Genomic DNA, 20,280 nt, shown 5'->3' on the forward strand with positions numbered 1-20,280 from the left:
AAACAAAGAAAATGCAAAATGTTTACAATATCGTTGACAACACTGTCAATACAATGATATTCTGAAGTTTTCCTAATGACAAGCTGCCTTGCAAATAAACGCGGGAAACGTTATACTCGTACGTCCGAACAAACCAATCGTAAGCAAAATGTCTATTTGTAAACATTTTACAAATTCTTGGTTTATGCTTAGTTATAACTTTATGCCAATTTTATTTGTAAGGCCGTTAATCTACGCGGACGAAGTTGCGGGCATCAGCTAGTTGGCTTGTAATTCTTAGTTTATTCATAATACCTGCTAAATGATTTACGTTTTCATAATTGTTCATAAGCACATTGAGGAATTTTCTAGAAACTGTGACAATCACAATGTTTACACGAGGAATAAACATAAACTTGTTATGACTACTACTCGGCTAGGTCAAGTTAGCGAGTCTTTTGTGGGGCGATGTATATGCTTTTACAACAAGATCCCAGAAAAATCTTTAAAACAAAATTATAACGATATTCAAAAGAATTGTTAAAAAACGTTTGTGTGGTTATAACATAAATGACTGTCTTAATGATACCACAGATTGGGAATAGAGCGACCGCCCTCAGGCTATTAAAAATAATAAGTTTAATTGTACAATATTACTTTGTAAACATATTTTTTGATGAAAATAAGCCTGCTTAGTTTGTTACGCCCATTCTACTCAGGCCTGAAGCGTTCTTTTTGGAATGGGTGGTAGTTTTTGACTTTCAATAAGTGATGTCACATCCTATTTTGAATAAAATATTTGAATTTGTTCAATAGTGTGACAAGCTTTGTGGTGAGGGTAAGCAAACCCGGCAAGTGGTCTGTCATCGGCGAGTCAACGGTCGAGTGGAGGTGTTTGGAGACGAGGAGTGTCCTGAAGAGAAGCCACCTGCAGAACAGCCCTGTATCCTGCATCTTTGTGTTGCAGTGGATTGGGTGCTCAGTAATTGGACGGGGGTAAGATATGAGTTACTATTAAACGTAATAGATATCAATTATTATAATAATTGTATAATTAAAATTAAAAAATCCTTACTTTTTTTATTATTTGCCTAAGATTAAGGATTGGCCTCCACTGCACTCCAGATAGATACCGCACTACCTAAGAACAATAGCAATTTTATTACAGCAACTATTAGATGCCTGTGTGCGTGGCATCAAGACACTCAATGGCATCTTTAAAATGTTTGTAACATACGCTTCGTGTTATTTTACATTGAAATTAATAAAACAGAAAATACTTACTAATGATATGTGATCTCCGTGTCTCTCTTATTTCTTATAGTATTTATTTTATTACAAAGTTTTACTACGTAACCCAGCATTTTAGTTTGAGAGTCTGTAGTCTAACCGGATGCGACTACGCCTGTGGTATCTAGCTGGAGCGCAGCAGAGACCAATCCTTAATCGAAGTTATTTACTAATCTATTGTTAGTACTTATTGTACGTAGGTACCTATTTTTTACTCACGAACGCAGCGAAAGAAATGGGATTGCTTATTGTTTCAAATGTATGTTTATAGTCGGTGTTTTTTGTAAAATATATTTTATTGTTATTTTTTTTTGTTTAATGACGATTCTCGATAGATCGAAGATTCTCAATAATGTACTTTACCACACTTTCATGTAATGATATTATTTATAGATATACTAGCTGACCCGGCAGACGCTGTTCTGTCAATAGAAAAAAAAGATGTATTCGGGAATAATGTAGTCTAAAGCCATCGGAAATGTGTAAAACGTATATCTGAATGATCATACCCTGCAACTACCGTTTTTTTAAAGTATTAAGGTGCCATAAGGATATACACATGCCATACAGTCTATTCTGTAGACTTATATAAGATACACAATTCCACCTTACATTAATTTGTTATAATATCTCAAAACGTTCAGACAGCTGTTTCGTTGAAACCTCCCAGACGGCTTAATTTTTTCCGGCACCTCTTACAAACATCATTGAATACAATTTTTTTTAATTTTTTTATTAATGTATACAAAAATCTGTACAAAAACTTTACAAATTATAATCTAAAACCTTCCTCGACCACGCTATCATCCAATCCATTGGTGTAAAGAGCATGAAAATCAGTGCAATCGTTTTTGAGTTTATTGCGAACAGACAGACAGACAGACGCGGCAGAGGACTTTGTTTTATAATATGTTGTGACTATATAAAACAATTGCTAACACTATAAAACGACCCGTAGATTTTTTCACAAACAATATCTGATCTGAGTCATCATTTGTTCTTTGGTATTAAAAACAAACTAAACACTGACTAATTCTTAAAAACTTGGCAAATGGCTAATTTTCCTGAATAAAAATTCAGGTTAAAAATTAGGTGTGATGGCTCTTAACTAAGAAGTTCAATAACCTTGTGTAAGAAATAATAAATTAATTACTTAACGTGTATTTCATCAATAAAATAACTCTGACCGAAGATTCTGTTATAAACGAAATTCAGTTTTTTTACACCCTCTTTAAGAATGTTTGTAGCACGCATTCTGTCAATTCTATGTCAAAGGTTACATTAATAAAGTTTATATTGTCCAAAGCGCTAAGGTTAGATTAGAAATAATTTTATATGGTTGTGAAGTATTCTTAACTTTTACCCCCAATTATTTTTCTTCACCTTCAATTTCCATAAGTACCTTCTCCTAACAATAACGAACACATCAAAAAAAGAATTAGCGAAATCGGTTCAGCCGTTCACGCGTGATGCCGTGACCAAGTGAAATAGGGATTCATGTAAATATAGATATATCTGTAAGCATTTTTTTTTGTTTGAATAAATTACTTTGAAAATAAATATCAAATGTTTGTGTTCCAGTGTGATACATGTTCATCTAAAAACAGAACTAGGGTAGCCCAATGCGTGACTGAAAACCGCCAAGTGGTTGATCCAAGCATGTGCAGTTATCATCAAATGCCAGTTTTGGAAGAGCCGTGCGATAAAGACAAATTACCTGATTGCGAAGTACAATGGTACGCGACCCAGTGGAGCAAAGTACGTATTATACTATTACTGATGACCCGTGGCTCATGCCTGCCAGACTAACTTTTTCGCTTATTTTTTATATGACTTCATGGGACGAGACAAGCAAGAGGTTCAGCTAATGGTAATTGATACGCCCTGCTTATTACAATGCAGTGCCGGCCAGGATTCTTGAAAAAAAAAACAAAATTCAAACCGGCACTACAATTCGCTCGTCGCCTTGAGACAAAAAGATGTTAAGTCTCAGTTGCCCAGTAATTTCACTAGCTACCGCCCTTCAGACTAAAACAAAATAATGCTTACACATTACTGTTTCACAGCAGAAAAAGGCACCGTTGTGGTGCTACTCCGCGATATTTGATTGAACCCAAATTTGTGAGTGGCTTCAATTTGAGATATGAGATGTAAAGTATCATTTGCCCAGTAGTTTTACTAGCTATGGCACCCTACAATCTGAAATATTGGGCGTATGCTGAGACGTAGACGAAGCTCGCAGAGCAAGGCAGAGCAGATTTTGTGACATATGTACCTACGTACTAAGAGCTACGTAGGCTGCGGTGCAAACATGTACGGCGCAGACATGCTTCTGTCCTGCTCTGCGTCTCGTGGTAGCGCCGGTCGCGGGCACAGATTTCTGTGTGATGCATGCATGGTTTTTACCGCTAATTCAACTTTGCACACATGTTTTTTCCAGGTAATTCTTGGATCAGATTATTTAATTGAATTAGTGTGTTGTGGACATTGTTTGTGTTAAATTTATCATTCAGACTATAAAAAAAAAACAAAAGACGCTCGTGGCCTATGTCTGCCTCGCCTTCCCTGCCCTGCTAATTCTGTACTGTGCTGTAAAAAAAGTATTATTAAAAAAATACTGCTTCAGGGCTGATACACGGCGCCGCTGTGGTGTCCACCTATACGGAATACTGTAGAACTACTAGCATAAAGAATAAAGTTATAAAAAAAACAATGTTTTATGATGTTTTTAATAATAATTAACTTGTTGACTTTACATCGCTTTAGAACGGTTGAACATTAAAAATATTTTCTTCGTTTTAGTTCGGCTAGGCAATTAATGATTTTAAATCGTTAAGGTTTATTTTTTCCTCTTTTTTTGTCTCAAAACGAAATAAATATAACAATATTATTATTCTTTTTATTGAATATTCGTCTACTGTCTTGGTCTTTCTGTTCAGGTAATAAAGATAATGGTCGATATAGAGATACAGATGGGAAAGTAAAGTTTATAAAAAATCTGTAAATTGTTCCCTTACTTTAATTTCTATAAATAATTTCAGTGTTCAGCGTTGTGTGGTAAAGGTAACAAAACACGTCTTGTATTCTGTGGACGATACGACGGGGTATCGGTGGAGAAGGTTGATGACAAGGAATGCAGCAAACTAGAACGATACAGCGATACCAAGGAATGCGAAGTCCCGAATGAAAAATGTCCAGCACAGTGGTTCGCGGCACCGTGGACTAATGTTTGTTGAAACATTATATCGATTTAACGATTAAAATAGGAATAGGACAGGCTCTCAAAGAAAAATTTTAAGAAATAAATATTATGACTGTTCATTGTCAGTACACTTATGAAAATTTAATATACGTTCACAAAAATTACATCACCATATTGCTCATAATGGTGATTTTCATTATTATAACACTACAAATAAGGTATTGTTTGTAACTAATTCTAGCAGGCTTCATAAAATGTATACACTTTTATAATAAAGTCCCAGCCACTGTTCAGGCATTATCTATAAATAAATTTAAATATTTTATTAAAAATAGCTCTGTCGTAGTGGAGTAGTAGACTCCACAGCTGAATATCTAAGTGATCCGACAGCCTGGGACTAGATTATGATTATTTTATAGCAATAGCAATGACAGTACAATAGTGTATATTTGATTAAAACGAGCGCAAAAATAAGAATGTTGGGAGAATTTCTTGCACCGCTTCTTCTCTTTCAGAGCGCCATTTCTTTCCGAAGCGATAGTAGTGTCGTATATTAGAAATGACATCAAAAAGAATTCTAAAGTAATTAATTTTGAGAAAATAAATGAGTTTTATGCCTTTTAATAAAACTAAGTGAACCACATCAATGCTGCTGTGGCGAGTAGGTACGTAGATGCTTTAGAACGTCAGGAGATGTCCAGCCTAAAATTGGCAGACCGTTCCAGTTGTCACGTCAGCATTAGTGAAGCCATCCGCAGGACATTTGCCGCTCCGAATATACCGTCTTGATGACAGGCGTCCTGATGGCTTGACCTCCCATAAGCTCGGGGAATGCTGGTGGCCTAGGACGCGACTTGCGTCGACATTATGGTTCCTCTTAATGTCCAGGCTATTTCATTTAGTGCTGGAACTGTTGCTTTGACTGCCAAAGATAGAAAACTTAACACATATATCGGTCTCAGTTAACGCTATATCTTCGTGCTGTTTTGTGTCGAGTCACTTGGTTCGAGTGGTCCAGCGGTGCGGATAATTCACAAAGTACTAACTAAGCGTCTAAACAGAGGCACAGGAAACCCAAGCGCTGGCAGCTATTTCGGTCAACGGATCAGCAGAATTCTGCCAGTATTCTTGGTACATTTTTCGTAGTTTTTACTTCATGATTACAAAAGCATCGATTCCTTGTGGATGAATAAATTTAAAATCTAGTATAGGTACTATTGCAATTTACAAAAGTTACTGATATGACGTCATTCAATTATTGATGTACGCCAAACCGACTCTTCGTCATTTGGCTGTAACTCGTCGTATCACAATCTGGATATATTATAGTAAAGGAGAAGAGGGTAGTAGAATATTTCTATGCGGAAAAAAAATATTATGAATAATATTTTTGTAAATTTACATTTCAGTGTACAAAGGTATGCGGCGGCGGTGAACAGAAACGAGCAATTATGTGTCTTCGCGGTAACAAGGAGTCTAAAGACTGTGCTGAAGATTCCATTCCTGAGAACTGGCGATCATGTAATGAACAGCCCTGTGATGAAGGTAACTGTCGTATTTTATCTTAGCTGAAGAAAGGTAAAATAATAAGGAACCTCGGGTTCCCGATAATCCCAATCAATATCAGTTGTTCCTTTGTACATTTGTATTGTATAACTCACGTTTCGTCTACTAACTTGGAGTATCTATACTTATTGTTAGCTACGAGACGGGCAGATAGGTACATTTATATAACACTAATGATTTATCTTATACCTACCTACATATTTTAAACAAAAGTTCATAATGTTAATGAATTAATTTAGTTTTGACTATTTATTTACCTTGTGTTAAAATAATAGATTTTTTAAATCAATATCCATAATCAATTGTTATACTATGATGCATCACAATAACAAAACGATATTAGCGGTACTAACGGTACTACCATTAGCTGTCAGCTTAGCCGCCCATACTGTCAGACGCTGGTAATTTATTGATTTAGCCATCCGATCTCGATGTGGGCAACTAACTTCATTTACCTTGGAAGATATATATATAGACGACCACCAAATATTATATTTATATATATAAGAATGAATTGGTGTTCGTTAGTCTCGCTAAAACTCGAGAACGGCTGGACCGATTTGGCTAATTTTGGCCTTGAATTATTTGTGGAAGTACAGGGAAGGTTTAAAAGGTAAATAAATAGGAAAATGCTCGGAATTAAATAAAAACAACAAATTTTTTTTTTGCTTAGATGCGTACCCCGTCGAATTTATTGACGCAACGGTTTGACAGTTATGCTGTGAAACAATTTCATTACAACAACAGGGTGCATTTTTACGAAGCAATTCTTGATGTTATGAAATATTATTGCCAAATTCATAAAAAACATTATCTTATTTATTATATACAGAACAACGTCTGTCGGGTCAGCTAGTATTATATATAATATTTGGTAGTCGTCTGTTATCATATAATGCAAAACGATAGTTAGATATGAATCTTCATTACTAGTTCAAAATACAGTGTCCTAGAAATAGGTTTTTGAAGACACATAGTTCTTTGTCTACACTATTATTTAGTGATAATACTTATAGTAAATGTTATACTTACAGACCAAATGCTACCATTGAATACTAAGTCTACACCCATTATGGATGATGATTACATTCTCGGGGAATGTATTGAGTACGAAAAGGACTACGAAGAAGAAGGAGCCGAAGTTATTGATGACACTCTTCCCAGTAATGAGGCAAGCTAACATATTCCTTTTCTGTTTGTTTTATGAAACTATTTAAGTTGAGTGAGTTGAGAGAGAAAAATTGTTGCTGCTGATAAATTATTTGAGCACAGAACCTGTACGGTGATTCCCGGGCTTAGATTTCAATATCGTTTTTGCAAGCCCTTTTTGTTTTTCGTAATCTATTTTTGGTACTCTCCGTTCAGTTAATTCTAAATATAGGCTGACATTATTATTTTATTATTTTTGTTTCAGCTCGACGTCATGTTTAGTGATAGCCCAGGTAACTATTGATTCTCGTAACACTAATATCCAAAAAAGTAAATAAAAAAAAAGCGTGGAAAATCTTAAAAAATCCCAAATACATTAGTAATTTATTATCCGTATTGACGATGGGTATCCTTACGCTTTGTATCTTTAAACGCAAAGCCCAACACCGATTTTGCGAATTTTCTGGTGGTGCACAAGAACTGCCAGTATACAAAAGACAAATAATTACACATACATTACACAATAACGACCGTTCCCAATATACTATCTACAGATAGAGATAAATTACTACCTTCTACTGTCAGTAACTAGCTGTCAATAATGTGAAGCTGTCCCAATATACCCGATAAGTCAGTCTTATCGCCAGTTCACTGTTGCAATTTCCATAAAAACTTATTTTTTTTTTTAATTTTCATAAAAGCTATACGTCGTCCCATTGACAGACAGCGTGTACGGATAAGATGAGTTACCATCGATAAGTTTATTGAGACAGAAAAGTCACCAGTAGTTCTGATTTTAATCTCAAGAACGCCACAACCGGAGATAGGCTGAATATTTGGAATGGCCGTTAGGCAACCACTGCCTGTAATATTTGTAAAGTAGTTTGCAGCAAGAGTCACCATGAAAAATTATAAAAGATTCTAGAATTTTTGGTAAAACATGCATTAAAAGTCCTCAACTCCTTAATAATTTAATAACTTCATAAGACGAGGCACACGTAATCCGAAACTTTAGATAGAGAATTGTTGTGAAATGATACTATAAAAACTGCCACAGGTAACTGCATATCTCTTTTTTCAGTTCTAGAAGGCTCTGGTGGCTGGACCGCTTTCACTGAAATTGAATCAGAATTTACTACTGAAGAAGGCTCTGGTGCAGGTATTTTTTTGTTAATCTATATATATAAGAGATTTCCACGTATATAGTCACTCATCACGATATTTCTGGAACCATAAGCCGTAGAGACTTCAAATTTGGTAGGAATATTCCATTCGCCGAGTAGAGGTCAGCTAAGATTTCGGAATTTCGGATTTTTCGAAATTCCACCCGCAAGAGTTTTTTTTTATTATGAACAGAACAACGTCTGTCGGGTCAGCTAGTTACATATAAATTATAGGATAATTTTCCACAGTTATAGGATACCAATGTTATTAAGCTTGTGTGTTGAATAGGATAGGATCAAAGGGTCCACTAAAACGAGACCATAAATTTCATTAGCCAAACAAATGTTAGACATCTTTAAAAGAATTGTTTTTAAGTTTCGCAAATACGTAATTGACATAAAAACTGTAATTATATTCTCTCTTATTTTAAAAATTGTTGGATATAGTTTTTTTGTTCTTACATTATATGTTCCGTTTTCAGATATAAGTGTAACGGAGGTAACGGTAACTCTTAGCGAATTCACAACAGATACTAACACAGATGAATCTACTGATATCACTATAGCATCGACAACTTTAACAAATACCAATAAACCTTCTGAACACACTACAGAAACCGAAACAAACACCGACGAAACTACGGAAAGTACTGAAGAATCCACAACTGTAACAAACACAAACAATAATGCTGAAAGCACTATTTATTCATCAACTACTGACATTGCAACTAAGAGTACGATTGATTCCACCACTGGAACAAATATTGTACAATATAGTGAAAGTACGACCGGAACAAATACAGATAATGTAACAGAAATTAATTTAGATTCAACAACTGAAACAATTACTGATGAATCTACTGAAAGTAGTGTAGAACCCACAACTGGAACAAATATTGAAATTACTATAGTTTCAACAACTGAAACAAATACTGATGAATTTTCTGATAGTACTGTAGAAACAACTACAGATACTGCTACTGATACTACTTTAGAATCTACGACTACAACAAATAATGACAATGGAACTGAAAGTACTATAGATTCAACAACTGAAACTAATACTGATGAAACAACTGAAAGTACTGTAGAAACAACAACAGACAATACTACTGAAATAAGTATAGAATCTACCACCGGAACTAACAATGACAATGAAACTGAAAGTACTATAGATTCGACTACAGCAACAAATACTGGCGAATCTTTCGAAAGTACCATAGAATCTACAACTCGTACAAATACTGACGAATCTTATGAAAGTACTATAGAATCTACAACAGGAACAAATGGAGAAAATGCTTCTGAAAGTACTTTCGAATCGACGAAAGGAACAAATACTGACAATGGAACTGAAAGTACAATAGAATCCACTACTGAAACGAGTACAGATAGTACTATTGATAGTACTATTAAATTCACAACTGGAGCAAATACCGACGATGAAACTGAAAGCAGTTTAGACAGCACAACTGGAACAAATACTGACAAATCATCTCAAAGTACTGTAGAATCTACAACAGACAGCTCTACTGAAACAACTATAGAATCTACAACGGGAATGAATACGGATGAATCTACAAGTGGCACAACTGATGTAGGTCTTCAGACTGGTAGCACAGAAATAGGTGTGTATTTTATAGTAGGTAATTAGTACATAAGTTATTCTTCCATAATATATTTATTCCTACACACTTAAGAGTTCTTTAGCTTGGGTATTCATCCACCTGATTTCTGTAGACGAAGTATTGATTGACTATTGAGAAGCTCTACATAAATATTTCTTTAGATTATTGACCAACGAACTTGTGGGTAACCTGATGGCCACAATAATAACCCATAATACCAATATATTTGGATGACTTTCTAAAGTACACGTATTTCACCTTTCAAGAGGAAAAGTCTCCAAGTAACATTGACTCACCATATCAATGTTTGATTAAGATTATGCAAAAGCATAGCAAAATGACCTTCCGCAAACAAACGCGATCCAATTCCACTTTTATGAAATTTTAGTAGTTATGGTGAGTCAAGCAAGGCATGTTTCAAGTGATTGATGAAAATCCATAACTTTATTGCACTGTGAATGAGCTCGTCGCCAAATACGTGACATACGATGTTATGTCTAAGTAAACAAGTAATTTTGTTAGCCATGGCGCTCTTCAAGCCGAAAGATAACTAATAGTGCTCGGGAGAAAAGGGGGCAAGTACTATTGCAAATTAATACGAATTACAAGTCGTATATATTCAGCACCATAATTTATTCGTGCAATGAGACTCACTTTGTTGGACCGATAATATTGAATTGAAATTCTATATTGTTATACCTTATTAATCGTGTGTTGTATTCTGTCTGTATCTTTTTGTTATAACCTCCTTTTACCACTCACATTATTTTACTAAAATTATTTACGATAACAGGAACAGAAATAGTCTCGACAACAGATGCTGGGTTCAGTTCGACTGAAAGCTCTACTATAACAGAAGCTGAAACAACACAGACTGGAACCAGTGAATATGCTGAAACATCTTCCACCGAATCTAACGAACCAACATCATTAACGCAAGAAAGTACTACTGAAGGTAAATAAATCAAATAAATACTATAATTCTTTCTAAAATTCATAAATCAAAGGATTATATGGCGGCCAAAACTTGGTTGTGTTTGCCTAGTCTGACGGCCAATCAGCATGTCCTAAATTTTTAGATCCATAGAAGCAATTTTTAAGAAGACACGCGTAGCATCGAATATTGGGATTATATTTAATAGGTAATATTTTGAAGAGAACGGGTTTGATTTTCTGTGTGTTTTATAGATTACTCAAAACTACTTAACCGATTTTATGAATATTATCTGCAGTGATTAATATAGGCTACATTTATTTCTAAAATTTGACACTTTCTATTTGTTCTTCGAAAGTTTCTTCAATTGGGCAGTCATTATTGGACGTGCACTGCAAAAGCTATATGGGGCTTGGCTATATAATATTAAAGAGATTCTTTGAAGTTCAAAATAGTTCAGGTTGCTCAAAAAATATTATATGCCAATCCAATTGACACTTTGTTACATTTATTACATTTAAAACATATTTACTTTTATATACTTCAACAGAATATACGTAATATTAATTAAATAGAGACAAATAAGGTTTTCGATGTAATTTAAGTCGCTAATAAGGTTGAGATATAAGTAAGCTGACATTTGAACAAACGTATTACACAACAAAATTAAGTGGTACTTAGATTTACTTTTTCTAATAGTATCTAAATATATCTATAATATCTGTAATAATGTTTGGAGATATTCATTTATATTTTAATTATTTCTGATGTTAAATAAAAAAAAATACAAAAAAAAAACAACGGACTTCAAAAAACACTTTTCTAAAACAATAAATGTAATATGCACTAAAAACAAAAAAAAATATTGCGTATTTTTATAGAATCTAATTAATTAATCTAATTCTAGTCACAATTATTGTTATTCTTGAAATCGGTGTCCTCCCGCCGCCTTGTCACGTTGTGCGTGCCACACAAGCATATCTCACCTACAGCTATGTATATATGTAGTTACAAACCTACCTTGGCTGACATCCACTCCAACATATCAAACGACAACAATTTAAATTATTGTTATTTTTTGACTTTTAGTGTACACACTAATAATTTGTCTAAATATATTGTGTAGACCTACTAAACTTTGCAATGCAGTAATGAACGTAAGCTAATGATTACAGACAATAGAAATTCGTTAATTTGCATCTTAGAATTGAAGAGTTTCGTTACTTTGTCATGGATTCCATGACAAAGTAACGAAACTGATTCCATTCCAAACTCTCACCAAACGACCTTTGAAGTATGTATATCCTTTCCAATAAATAATAATCATCAAAATCGGTTCGCGCGATATTGAATTATTCGTCCATTTATCGCGCACATACTTTTAGCAAATGGTATTCTAATGGATGCCATTGTCAGATCTAGACCAAATTACAATTGGACCACACGGGAAGCACCAGCTTTCAAAAAAAGAATAATAAAAATCGGTACACACAGTCGAAAGATCTCAGGTAACAGACATAAAAAAACATACTGACGAATTGAGAACCTCCTCCTTTTTGAAGTTGGTTAAAAAGCCACCAATAGTCATCATAATATGGATAGTTAATATCTAATAGAAAATCGTGTTTAAATGGTAATTTTATGTTTTAGCTCAATTGGACTGGAAATCAACTGTGGAAGTATACACTCAACGGCAGAAATGTAAGATTAGGCGTAAGATCGCTAAATGCACGGATATTCGGATATATCCGTACGGATGCTGTCCTGACAAACGAACACCTGCGAAGGGGCCTTTCGATCTAGGTATTGGTCTTTATTTAAATATTACTTTTTCACTTCTTTTTGTTCTTTCTTAACTAATAAATAGAGAATTGAATCATGGATGTTCCATTAACTGAATTATAATCAGCAACCGATTGCTGACAAACGGACTCAGTATCTACTATCTTAAAATTTCCTACTATGCAAGACGAAACTGAAATATGAATATGATTTATCTCCAAATAGAAATAAATTAAAAGGTGTACTTTATAGGCACTTCCCAATAAACTATCTACAGATAGAGATAAGTTACTATCTTATACTGTAAGTAATTAGCTGCCAGTAATCTGAAGCTGTCCCAATATATCCGATAAGTCATTCTTATTGCCAATTCACTATTGCAATTTCCATACAAACTTCTATCCCTGGTAAGCTATACGTCGTCCCATTGACAGACAGCGTACGGTATGTACGGATAAGATGAGTTAACGTCGATAAGTTTATTGGGACAGAAAAGTCAACGATAGTTACGATTTTTTATCTCAAGGAGATATTGGAATATTGGAAAAGGCCGTAAGTCAACGATCTGGGCACGCAATAAAAAAAATGAATGCAACAGCTACAAAAAATAAAAGTTTACTTTTGTTGTAAGGTTGTAAGAACATTACGACGTGCGCTGACACAAAGTACGGTTGCTGTCCCGACGGTGTATCACCAGCTCTGGATGATAAAGGAGCGGGCTGTCCTGTCACACCCTGTAACGAGACGCTCTACGGCTGCTGCAAGTCTGACAACATTACTGCTGCTACTGGAAATGATGATGAAGGATGTCCCGTAATACCAGCCTGCAAGACTACAGAGTAATTTAACTAAATAGTAACAAATATTTAATGGAGTTTCAACAATTTCAAAATATTCGTTTAATTTTGTGTAAATGTGTATTTTCGAAATCTTAGGGTATCCCATGTGCTGGCCATCTCTGCTTGGTCACGTTCTTCGGTTTTGAAGGTCCTGTCCGTAATTCAAGGATTTCGTTAGGTTACTTCTTTATTGCGGTCGTAAGTGGTAGGCTAATAATTGTCAGATTGAAGATCTGGTCCGACATGCGGCTAGGTGATCGTCGGCGTGGTCTTCTGCTTTCCACCTTGCCTATTACTATCAACTTGTCTAAATTACTCGAAAGGCGTCGGTCTAAGTGGTAAAAATACCCCAAGAACTTTTGATAGCAAATTGTGAACAATCTAGTGCCCATGCGAAGTTACTCCTCCGAGGTATCCTTCTCCAACACCACATCTCAAACGCCTCAGGGTTTTTCTTTTCTGCCGCTCGGTGCTGCTCATATGAAAATAGAAGTTCTTTCTCAGCTTTAGTCACGGATCATCGCTGTTGGTATCGACTAGTCGACGAAACTGATTTAAATAAAAAAAATCATAATGTCTCACGAAAGCGAATCTTACACAAATAATGAGGTCAAGCTTAGAGCTTGACCTCATTATTTAAATTATATATTATTTTATTGAGATTAATGCATCCAATATACGATATTTTATATTTATGCATTTAATTCTTTATTATTTTTCATGAAATAATTTATATTATTCAAACACGACTCATATATTTGATGCAGCACCTTACAACCAAATTTGTTATGTATATTACAGCGATTGTAAAATACTCTATTTGATTGAAAGAAGTGGCCGTTGAGTTTCTTATTATGTTGTTCTCACGAGCGCAACTTTTTACGAACATATAGCAAATTCAGTAATTTAGAAGAAATATTTATAGTGACGATTCAGAAGCGCTTAGTTTAAGCCTGAAGGTTATTTGACTTTGACTTGACTTTAAAGAAAGATTTAATAATTTAATTCTCGGATTAGTTACCCTAAATTTAATAAATTTGAATATTACTTATAATGTCATCACCAAAATTCTTTTTTCAGATTTGGCTGTTGCGAAAATGAGACCATTTCCGCTTCAGGACCTAACAAGCAAGGATGTCCTGAAACAGGTATGTAAACGTCTATTACTTAAACAAGAACATAATATTATATTCAACAACGATTGAATCTGTACAGACAATATGTACACAAAAACCCAACTAATTATATACTCTATAACCAAGCTATCAATTGGTGAAAACGACATGAAAATTGGTGTAATAGTTTTTGAATTTATCGCTAACAGTTTTATAATAAAATGTAGTGATAAATAATACTTTATTTTGTTCTAGAAGTAACAACGACAGAAGGTACTACAGAGTATTCAGAGAGTTCCACCACATCGACAGGTATTTATTATCTTTATAAGTTAATACCTACAGATAAAAGATAACTGGTAGCTTTTATGAGAAAATATGACGAGACGAGTTTAGCGCCTCTTAGAATTCTTGATTGAACTCGATATTCTGACTACGCAATATACCTCTTCACTTTGACACATAAATAACGGTACAAGAATTTTATGATTGTTTTGACCCCTCCCCCGTCATAGCTGGTCATATTTGTAAGACCCTCCCTTACTTAGTGTGATATTAGATATTTCGCAATTATACATTTAATTTAAATAATACTATGATTTATAAACGTTATTGTTATGTAACATACTCATAACATATTATTTTTTTCAGAAACCCTTACAACAGACAGTTCGACAAGCTTCACAGGTATGTTAATATTTGAATTTTGTAACAAACTCCAACGCTGTTCTGTCAATAGAAAAAAACCGGTTGGTATGTATTCTATGTAGGTATTCGGGAATAATGTAGTCTAAAGGCATCAGGCAAGGAGTAAAATGAAATAACGACATATGACATATTATAAAATCATTCAGAAAAACAACGTATTTCTGAATGATTTTATAATATGTCGTAATAAAATGCTAAGGATTAATGTCGTATTTGTGTAAAAAGCTATTATATTATTCTACCTACTAAGCTAGAGGTCCCGGGTTCGAATCCCGGTAGGTGCAAGCATTTATATGATGAATATAGATGTTTGTTTCCGAGTCATGGATGTTTAAATGTATTTATGTATGTTTAAGTAAGTATATTGTATTAAATATATCATTGTCTTGTAACCCATAGTACAGGCTATATATGCTTAACTTGGTGCAAGATAATTTGTGTAAAAAGTGTGTCAATATTATTATATTATCGCTTTATAAATGCAAATTTTTTAAAGTTCTAAAATGGATATAGTATGTTATCCTTAAGAGATATGTATATGCCATGGCAGACTTTTGTGTAGACGCACTTATATATAAGATACACAGTTTCACCAAAAATTATTTTGTTATATCTCAAAGGGTTTACACAGCGTTTTCGTTGAAAGCCCCTAAACGGTTTATTTTTTCCGACAGCTCCACAAAGTATCGTTAATGATTGTAAAAATGTATGCAACAACTTAACATATTTCACCACCAAGAAAATCGGTGCAGTAGTTATGAGTTTATCGCGAACAGACAGACAGACAGATGCGGCGAAGGACTTTGTTTCATAATATGTAATAATAAAATACTAATTAGTAATTAAAGTGAAACTTTTATTATTTCGCCTAATATTTTTCGTCCATCTGTCGCATGTCGTATAACAGCCGCGAAGTAAGAGTGAATTTCAATTTCATATACTGTTTTCAAGTCACGTTGCCTGAGTGGCTTACGGCGCCGCTGGTTCCCGAGAGGGAGAGTAGGTTCGAACCCTCCCTCTCGGGAACTGACAATTGTTTTTTTTTTTTTTTACATTATAATTTTTAAGGATAAGTAAAACATATTATATATAATTTGTTGGTGTCATTTCTAATATACTAGAAACTATCAAAATCTAAACTTCGGAAATATATTATGGTGCTCTGAGAAGAAGCGGCGCAAGAAACTCTCCCAGCATTCTTCTTTTTTGCGCTCTTTTTAATAAAATATGTAACAATATTGTACTGTAATTGTTATTGCTATAAAATAAATAAAACATTTAATTTTTTTATAGATAATGCCTGAACACTGGCAGGTACTTTATTATAAAAGTGTATTCATTTACCCTTATATATGTATTTTATACATATGTATTTCTAATGTTATTATATGTTATTTTGTGAAAAATGTTTCACTTGCATTATGGTTTCCTCCTCCTCCTCGCGTCGGTTTCCTCAGTGCTGAGGGTCGTGATCATCTCGACAGAGTACTTTGTTGCGTATTATTTGCCGCCATCTGCCCAAAAAAGTTTAACTTTAAAGTTTATTCTATATCACCTTCAATTATTTTTTATATTATTTCCTTAGACCTAGAAGCCGAGACTACAACAGTGGTCTACACCGAAAGTACAACAGGTATTTAAAAATATTTTTATGTATAATACAGTTTTATAAGATTTCACAGAACTTATATTCTTGAAACTAATATAATATATAAAAATACGAAAGAAATAAAGTTAATTACCACAAAAATTTACTATAAGAATTAAGTCATCGTCAAAACACGCATTCAACTCTCAAAAATGCATTTTATTTGTATAATAATTTTAAAATGTTAATTAAATTTTAAAATTATTTTTCTACCTAGCCTACCAGTTATAGGCTCCTTTGTACTGGATGCAGGTTAGATTATGGGTACCACAAGGGCGCGTATTCCTGCCGTGAAGCAGTAATGTGTAAAAATTACTGTTTCGGTCTGAAGGGTGCCGTAACTAGTGAAATTACTGGGTAAATGAGTCTTCACATCTTATGTCTCAAGGTGACTAGCGAAATTATAGTGCCGCTCAGATTTTTTGCGTTTCTCAAGAATCCTGAGCGGCTCTGCATTGTAATGGACAGGGCGTATCAATTACTATCAGCTGAACGAATAAGACTAAGGCTAAAACGGGACGTTACATAGCCAAGCGTGACAAGTCAGTCTAATTAAGTATCCATAAAATAATATGATCAGCGCGCCTAAAGAAGTTTCACTACAAGAAAAGACTTAAATATTTTTTATAGAAGTTTGTCCTCCACAAACGAGCATTCCTAATGTTAAGTAATCACCGCCGCCCACATTCTCTTGCAACACCAGAGGAATAACAGGAGCGTTTCTGGCCTTTAAGGAAGGTGAACGCGCTATTTTGAAGGTACCCATTCCACAGCTTTGTTGTACGTGGATGAAAGTTCCTTAAAACCGCACTGTGGAGGAACGCCACATATCCAGATAGTAGGGATGATATTATAATTTGTGGCGTGTCGTGCGAAACTGGAATTTGGCGGTAGGAATCAGATGAAACAGCCCTCCGGAACAGTCTCCGTGATAAATGCGGTAAAAGCGAGGTCGCAACGCAACAATAAGGGATTTAAATCTACAAAACACAGAATTATAATTCTTCAATCTTCATATTGTTTTCGCTTACAATCTCATATTAACATACGTGAATGTATTAAAATTATAATTAAATCAAAGTCTCATCAATCCGCTATTTCATTCTAATGATTTTTAATTTCTCCCTCAGATGTTACGACAGACGACTGTACCGCTTCTGAATATGGATGTTGCCTTGATAACATCACTGAAGCTTCAGGACCTAACGGCCAGGGATGTCCATGCAGTATATCTGAATTTGGCTGTTGTCCTGATAATGTCACAGCAGGTAATACATCACTTCATCATCATTATTTTTTGTTTTAATGGAAAAGGAGAACAAACGAGCGTACGGGCCACCTGGTGTTAAGTGATCACCGCCGCCCACATTCTCTTGCTACACCAGAGGAATCACAGGAGCGTTGCCCGCCTTTAAGGAAGGTGTACGCGCTTTTTTTGAAGGTACCCATTTCGTATCGTTCCGGAAACACCGCATAGGGAAGTTCATTCCATAGCTTTGTAGAACGTGGAAGAAAGATCCTTGAAAACCACACTGTGGAGGACAGCCACACAACCAGATGGTGGGGATGATATCCTAACTTGTGCCGTGTCGTGGGAAGGTGAAATTCGGCGGCAGGAATAAGGTGAAATAGCTCTTCGGAACACTCCCCACGATAAATACGGTAGATGACACACAATGAAACGATATCTCTACGCAACGCCAAGTGATCCAGCAGTTCACAGAGCACTGGGTCCCCGACAATTCGAGCTGCTCTGCGTTACATGCGGTCAAATGGATCGAGCTGATACTGGGGGTGCGCCAGACCCGTGATGACAGCAATAATGATTTCAGCCGGAAGACGTCCACTGATCGATCCTATCCATATCTCATCCAACCTTTTCCGGTGATCTTGACCAGATCGTCGATTACATAACTCTATTCGGTTCATTATTGACCACAAATTATTTTTCCGCTTTTGCAGATATATTTAAGATTTTGTACCGAAATAGTTCTAATGAGAAGCCCTGCTCCACTGTCAAACTGTCTGCTAACAGTAGTAATTTTTCACAGTGTGTATTGCTGTGACGATACCATAATGATAGACTCACCAAAACAATAAGTATATTGTTAACTCCATAAAGAATAGATCAAAACACAACTATGTAATTTTCGCCTGTCCCTTGCAAACCGACCATTTGTGACACCGTAGACTTAAAAGTGGTAACCGTAGTATTGCAAATATAACAATCCAAGGAAGCCAGAGAGACTGGTGCCGTAACGCGTTACGTTACAGCGAAAGTTATCACTTCAACAATGATGATAGTAGTTATTTCAAATTTAATATTAATTTTAGCTATAGGTCCAAATCTAAAAGGCTGTGGATGCATCACGTCTAAGTTTGGATGTTGTTTGGACGGTGACACTCCTGCGCATGGACCGGACCTGGAGGGCTGTTGTGCGCAGTCTCCGTTTGGATGTTGCCCCGACAACTACAAGGCAGCTGAAGGACCACATCTTGAAGGTTTGAACTTGGCATAAAGGCATAATAGGCATTTATTTTCTCAAATTTTATTCCTTTAGAATTCTTTTTGTTATCTTCTCTTATTTGAGAGAAAAGAAGCGGCGCAAGAATTATCCCAGCATTCTTTTTTGAGCTCTCTTATTAAAATATGCAATATTTGATGAATACATCGTACAGATGTTATACAGCGTAAAGATCTCGGTTGGCAGGTAAGGTGCATATGAAGTTGGCAACGTTACCTCTCTGTATGGTCAATCTTATCCTGTGACAGAGGTACGTACCAGACCTTGGGTCACCTGTCAAATCAGTTAAACGCTTGAATACCTCTGCTATGAGTTTTTGTACCGATGAAGCCCAAGGACCCATCGTCTCCACTCCAAAGGTAACAAATATGTATCCATCACCGAGTGATGCATATTTCCTCCGCCTTTGATTTTCGGAATAGATAAATAACAGAATAACTTATTTTTGAACTTGATATTTCGTTAAAGATTCAGGGAACTGTTGGATGATATGTACATGACACTTTTTTCAAGGCCGTCAAAGGTTTTACTTAATATATTTATATGGAACTTATTGAAAGAACTATCAGATACTACCAACATCAGAAAGATGTAGAGGACATTTTTATTTTACATTTTGGTTCCCTTATTTCAAATTATATGTATGTATAAAGTCTTGTTTTTTATTCAAAAAGTTTTTTTTCTAAAATGATACTTATACGTGACGCCTCAAGGGTTCAGAAAACACCAGTATAGTCCGCGAATAATTTATT

General features: G+C 35.0%; 2 protein-coding genes across 3 annotated transcripts in view; one reads left to right on the forward strand and one right to left on the reverse strand.

The window, feature by feature from the left end:
* The window catches only part of LOC126966157 (baculoviral IAP repeat-containing protein 6-like), a 312,407-nt gene that overhangs the window by 125,397 nt on the left and 166,730 nt on the right, over nt 1–20,280 (reverse strand). The window lies entirely within an intron of this gene.
* LOC126966104 (papilin-like) overlaps nt 1–20,280 on the forward strand; it is a 42,419-nt gene that overhangs the window by 10,412 nt on the left and 11,727 nt on the right. Inside the window, exons 7-22 of the mRNA XM_050809978.1 lie at nt 796–975; nt 2,851–3,027; nt 5,881–6,016; nt 7,072–7,208; nt 7,452–7,479; nt 8,268–8,345; nt 8,832–9,977; nt 10,771–10,932; nt 12,562–12,714; nt 13,325–13,532; nt 14,613–14,680; nt 14,903–14,959; nt 15,299–15,334; nt 16,941–16,988; nt 18,134–18,271; nt 19,338–19,505. Coding sequence (XP_050665935.1) covers nt 796–975; nt 2,851–3,027; nt 5,881–6,016; nt 7,072–7,208; nt 7,452–7,479; nt 8,268–8,345; nt 8,832–9,977; nt 10,771–10,932; nt 12,562–12,714; nt 13,325–13,532; nt 14,613–14,680; nt 14,903–14,959; nt 15,299–15,334; nt 16,941–16,988; nt 18,134–18,271; nt 19,338–19,505 — 2,920 coding nt within the window. The remainder of the gene's footprint in view (nt 1–795; nt 976–2,850; nt 3,028–5,880; nt 6,017–7,071; nt 7,209–7,451; nt 7,480–8,267; nt 8,346–8,831; nt 9,978–10,770; nt 10,933–12,561; nt 12,715–13,324; nt 13,533–14,612; nt 14,681–14,902; nt 14,960–15,298; nt 15,335–16,940; nt 16,989–18,133; nt 18,272–19,337; nt 19,506–20,280) is intronic.

Source organism: Leptidea sinapis, chromosome 9 (genome assembly GCF_905404315.1).
Source record: "Leptidea sinapis chromosome 9, ilLepSina1.1, whole genome shotgun sequence".
NCBI lineage: Eukaryota > Metazoa > Arthropoda > Insecta > Lepidoptera > Pieridae > Leptidea > Leptidea sinapis.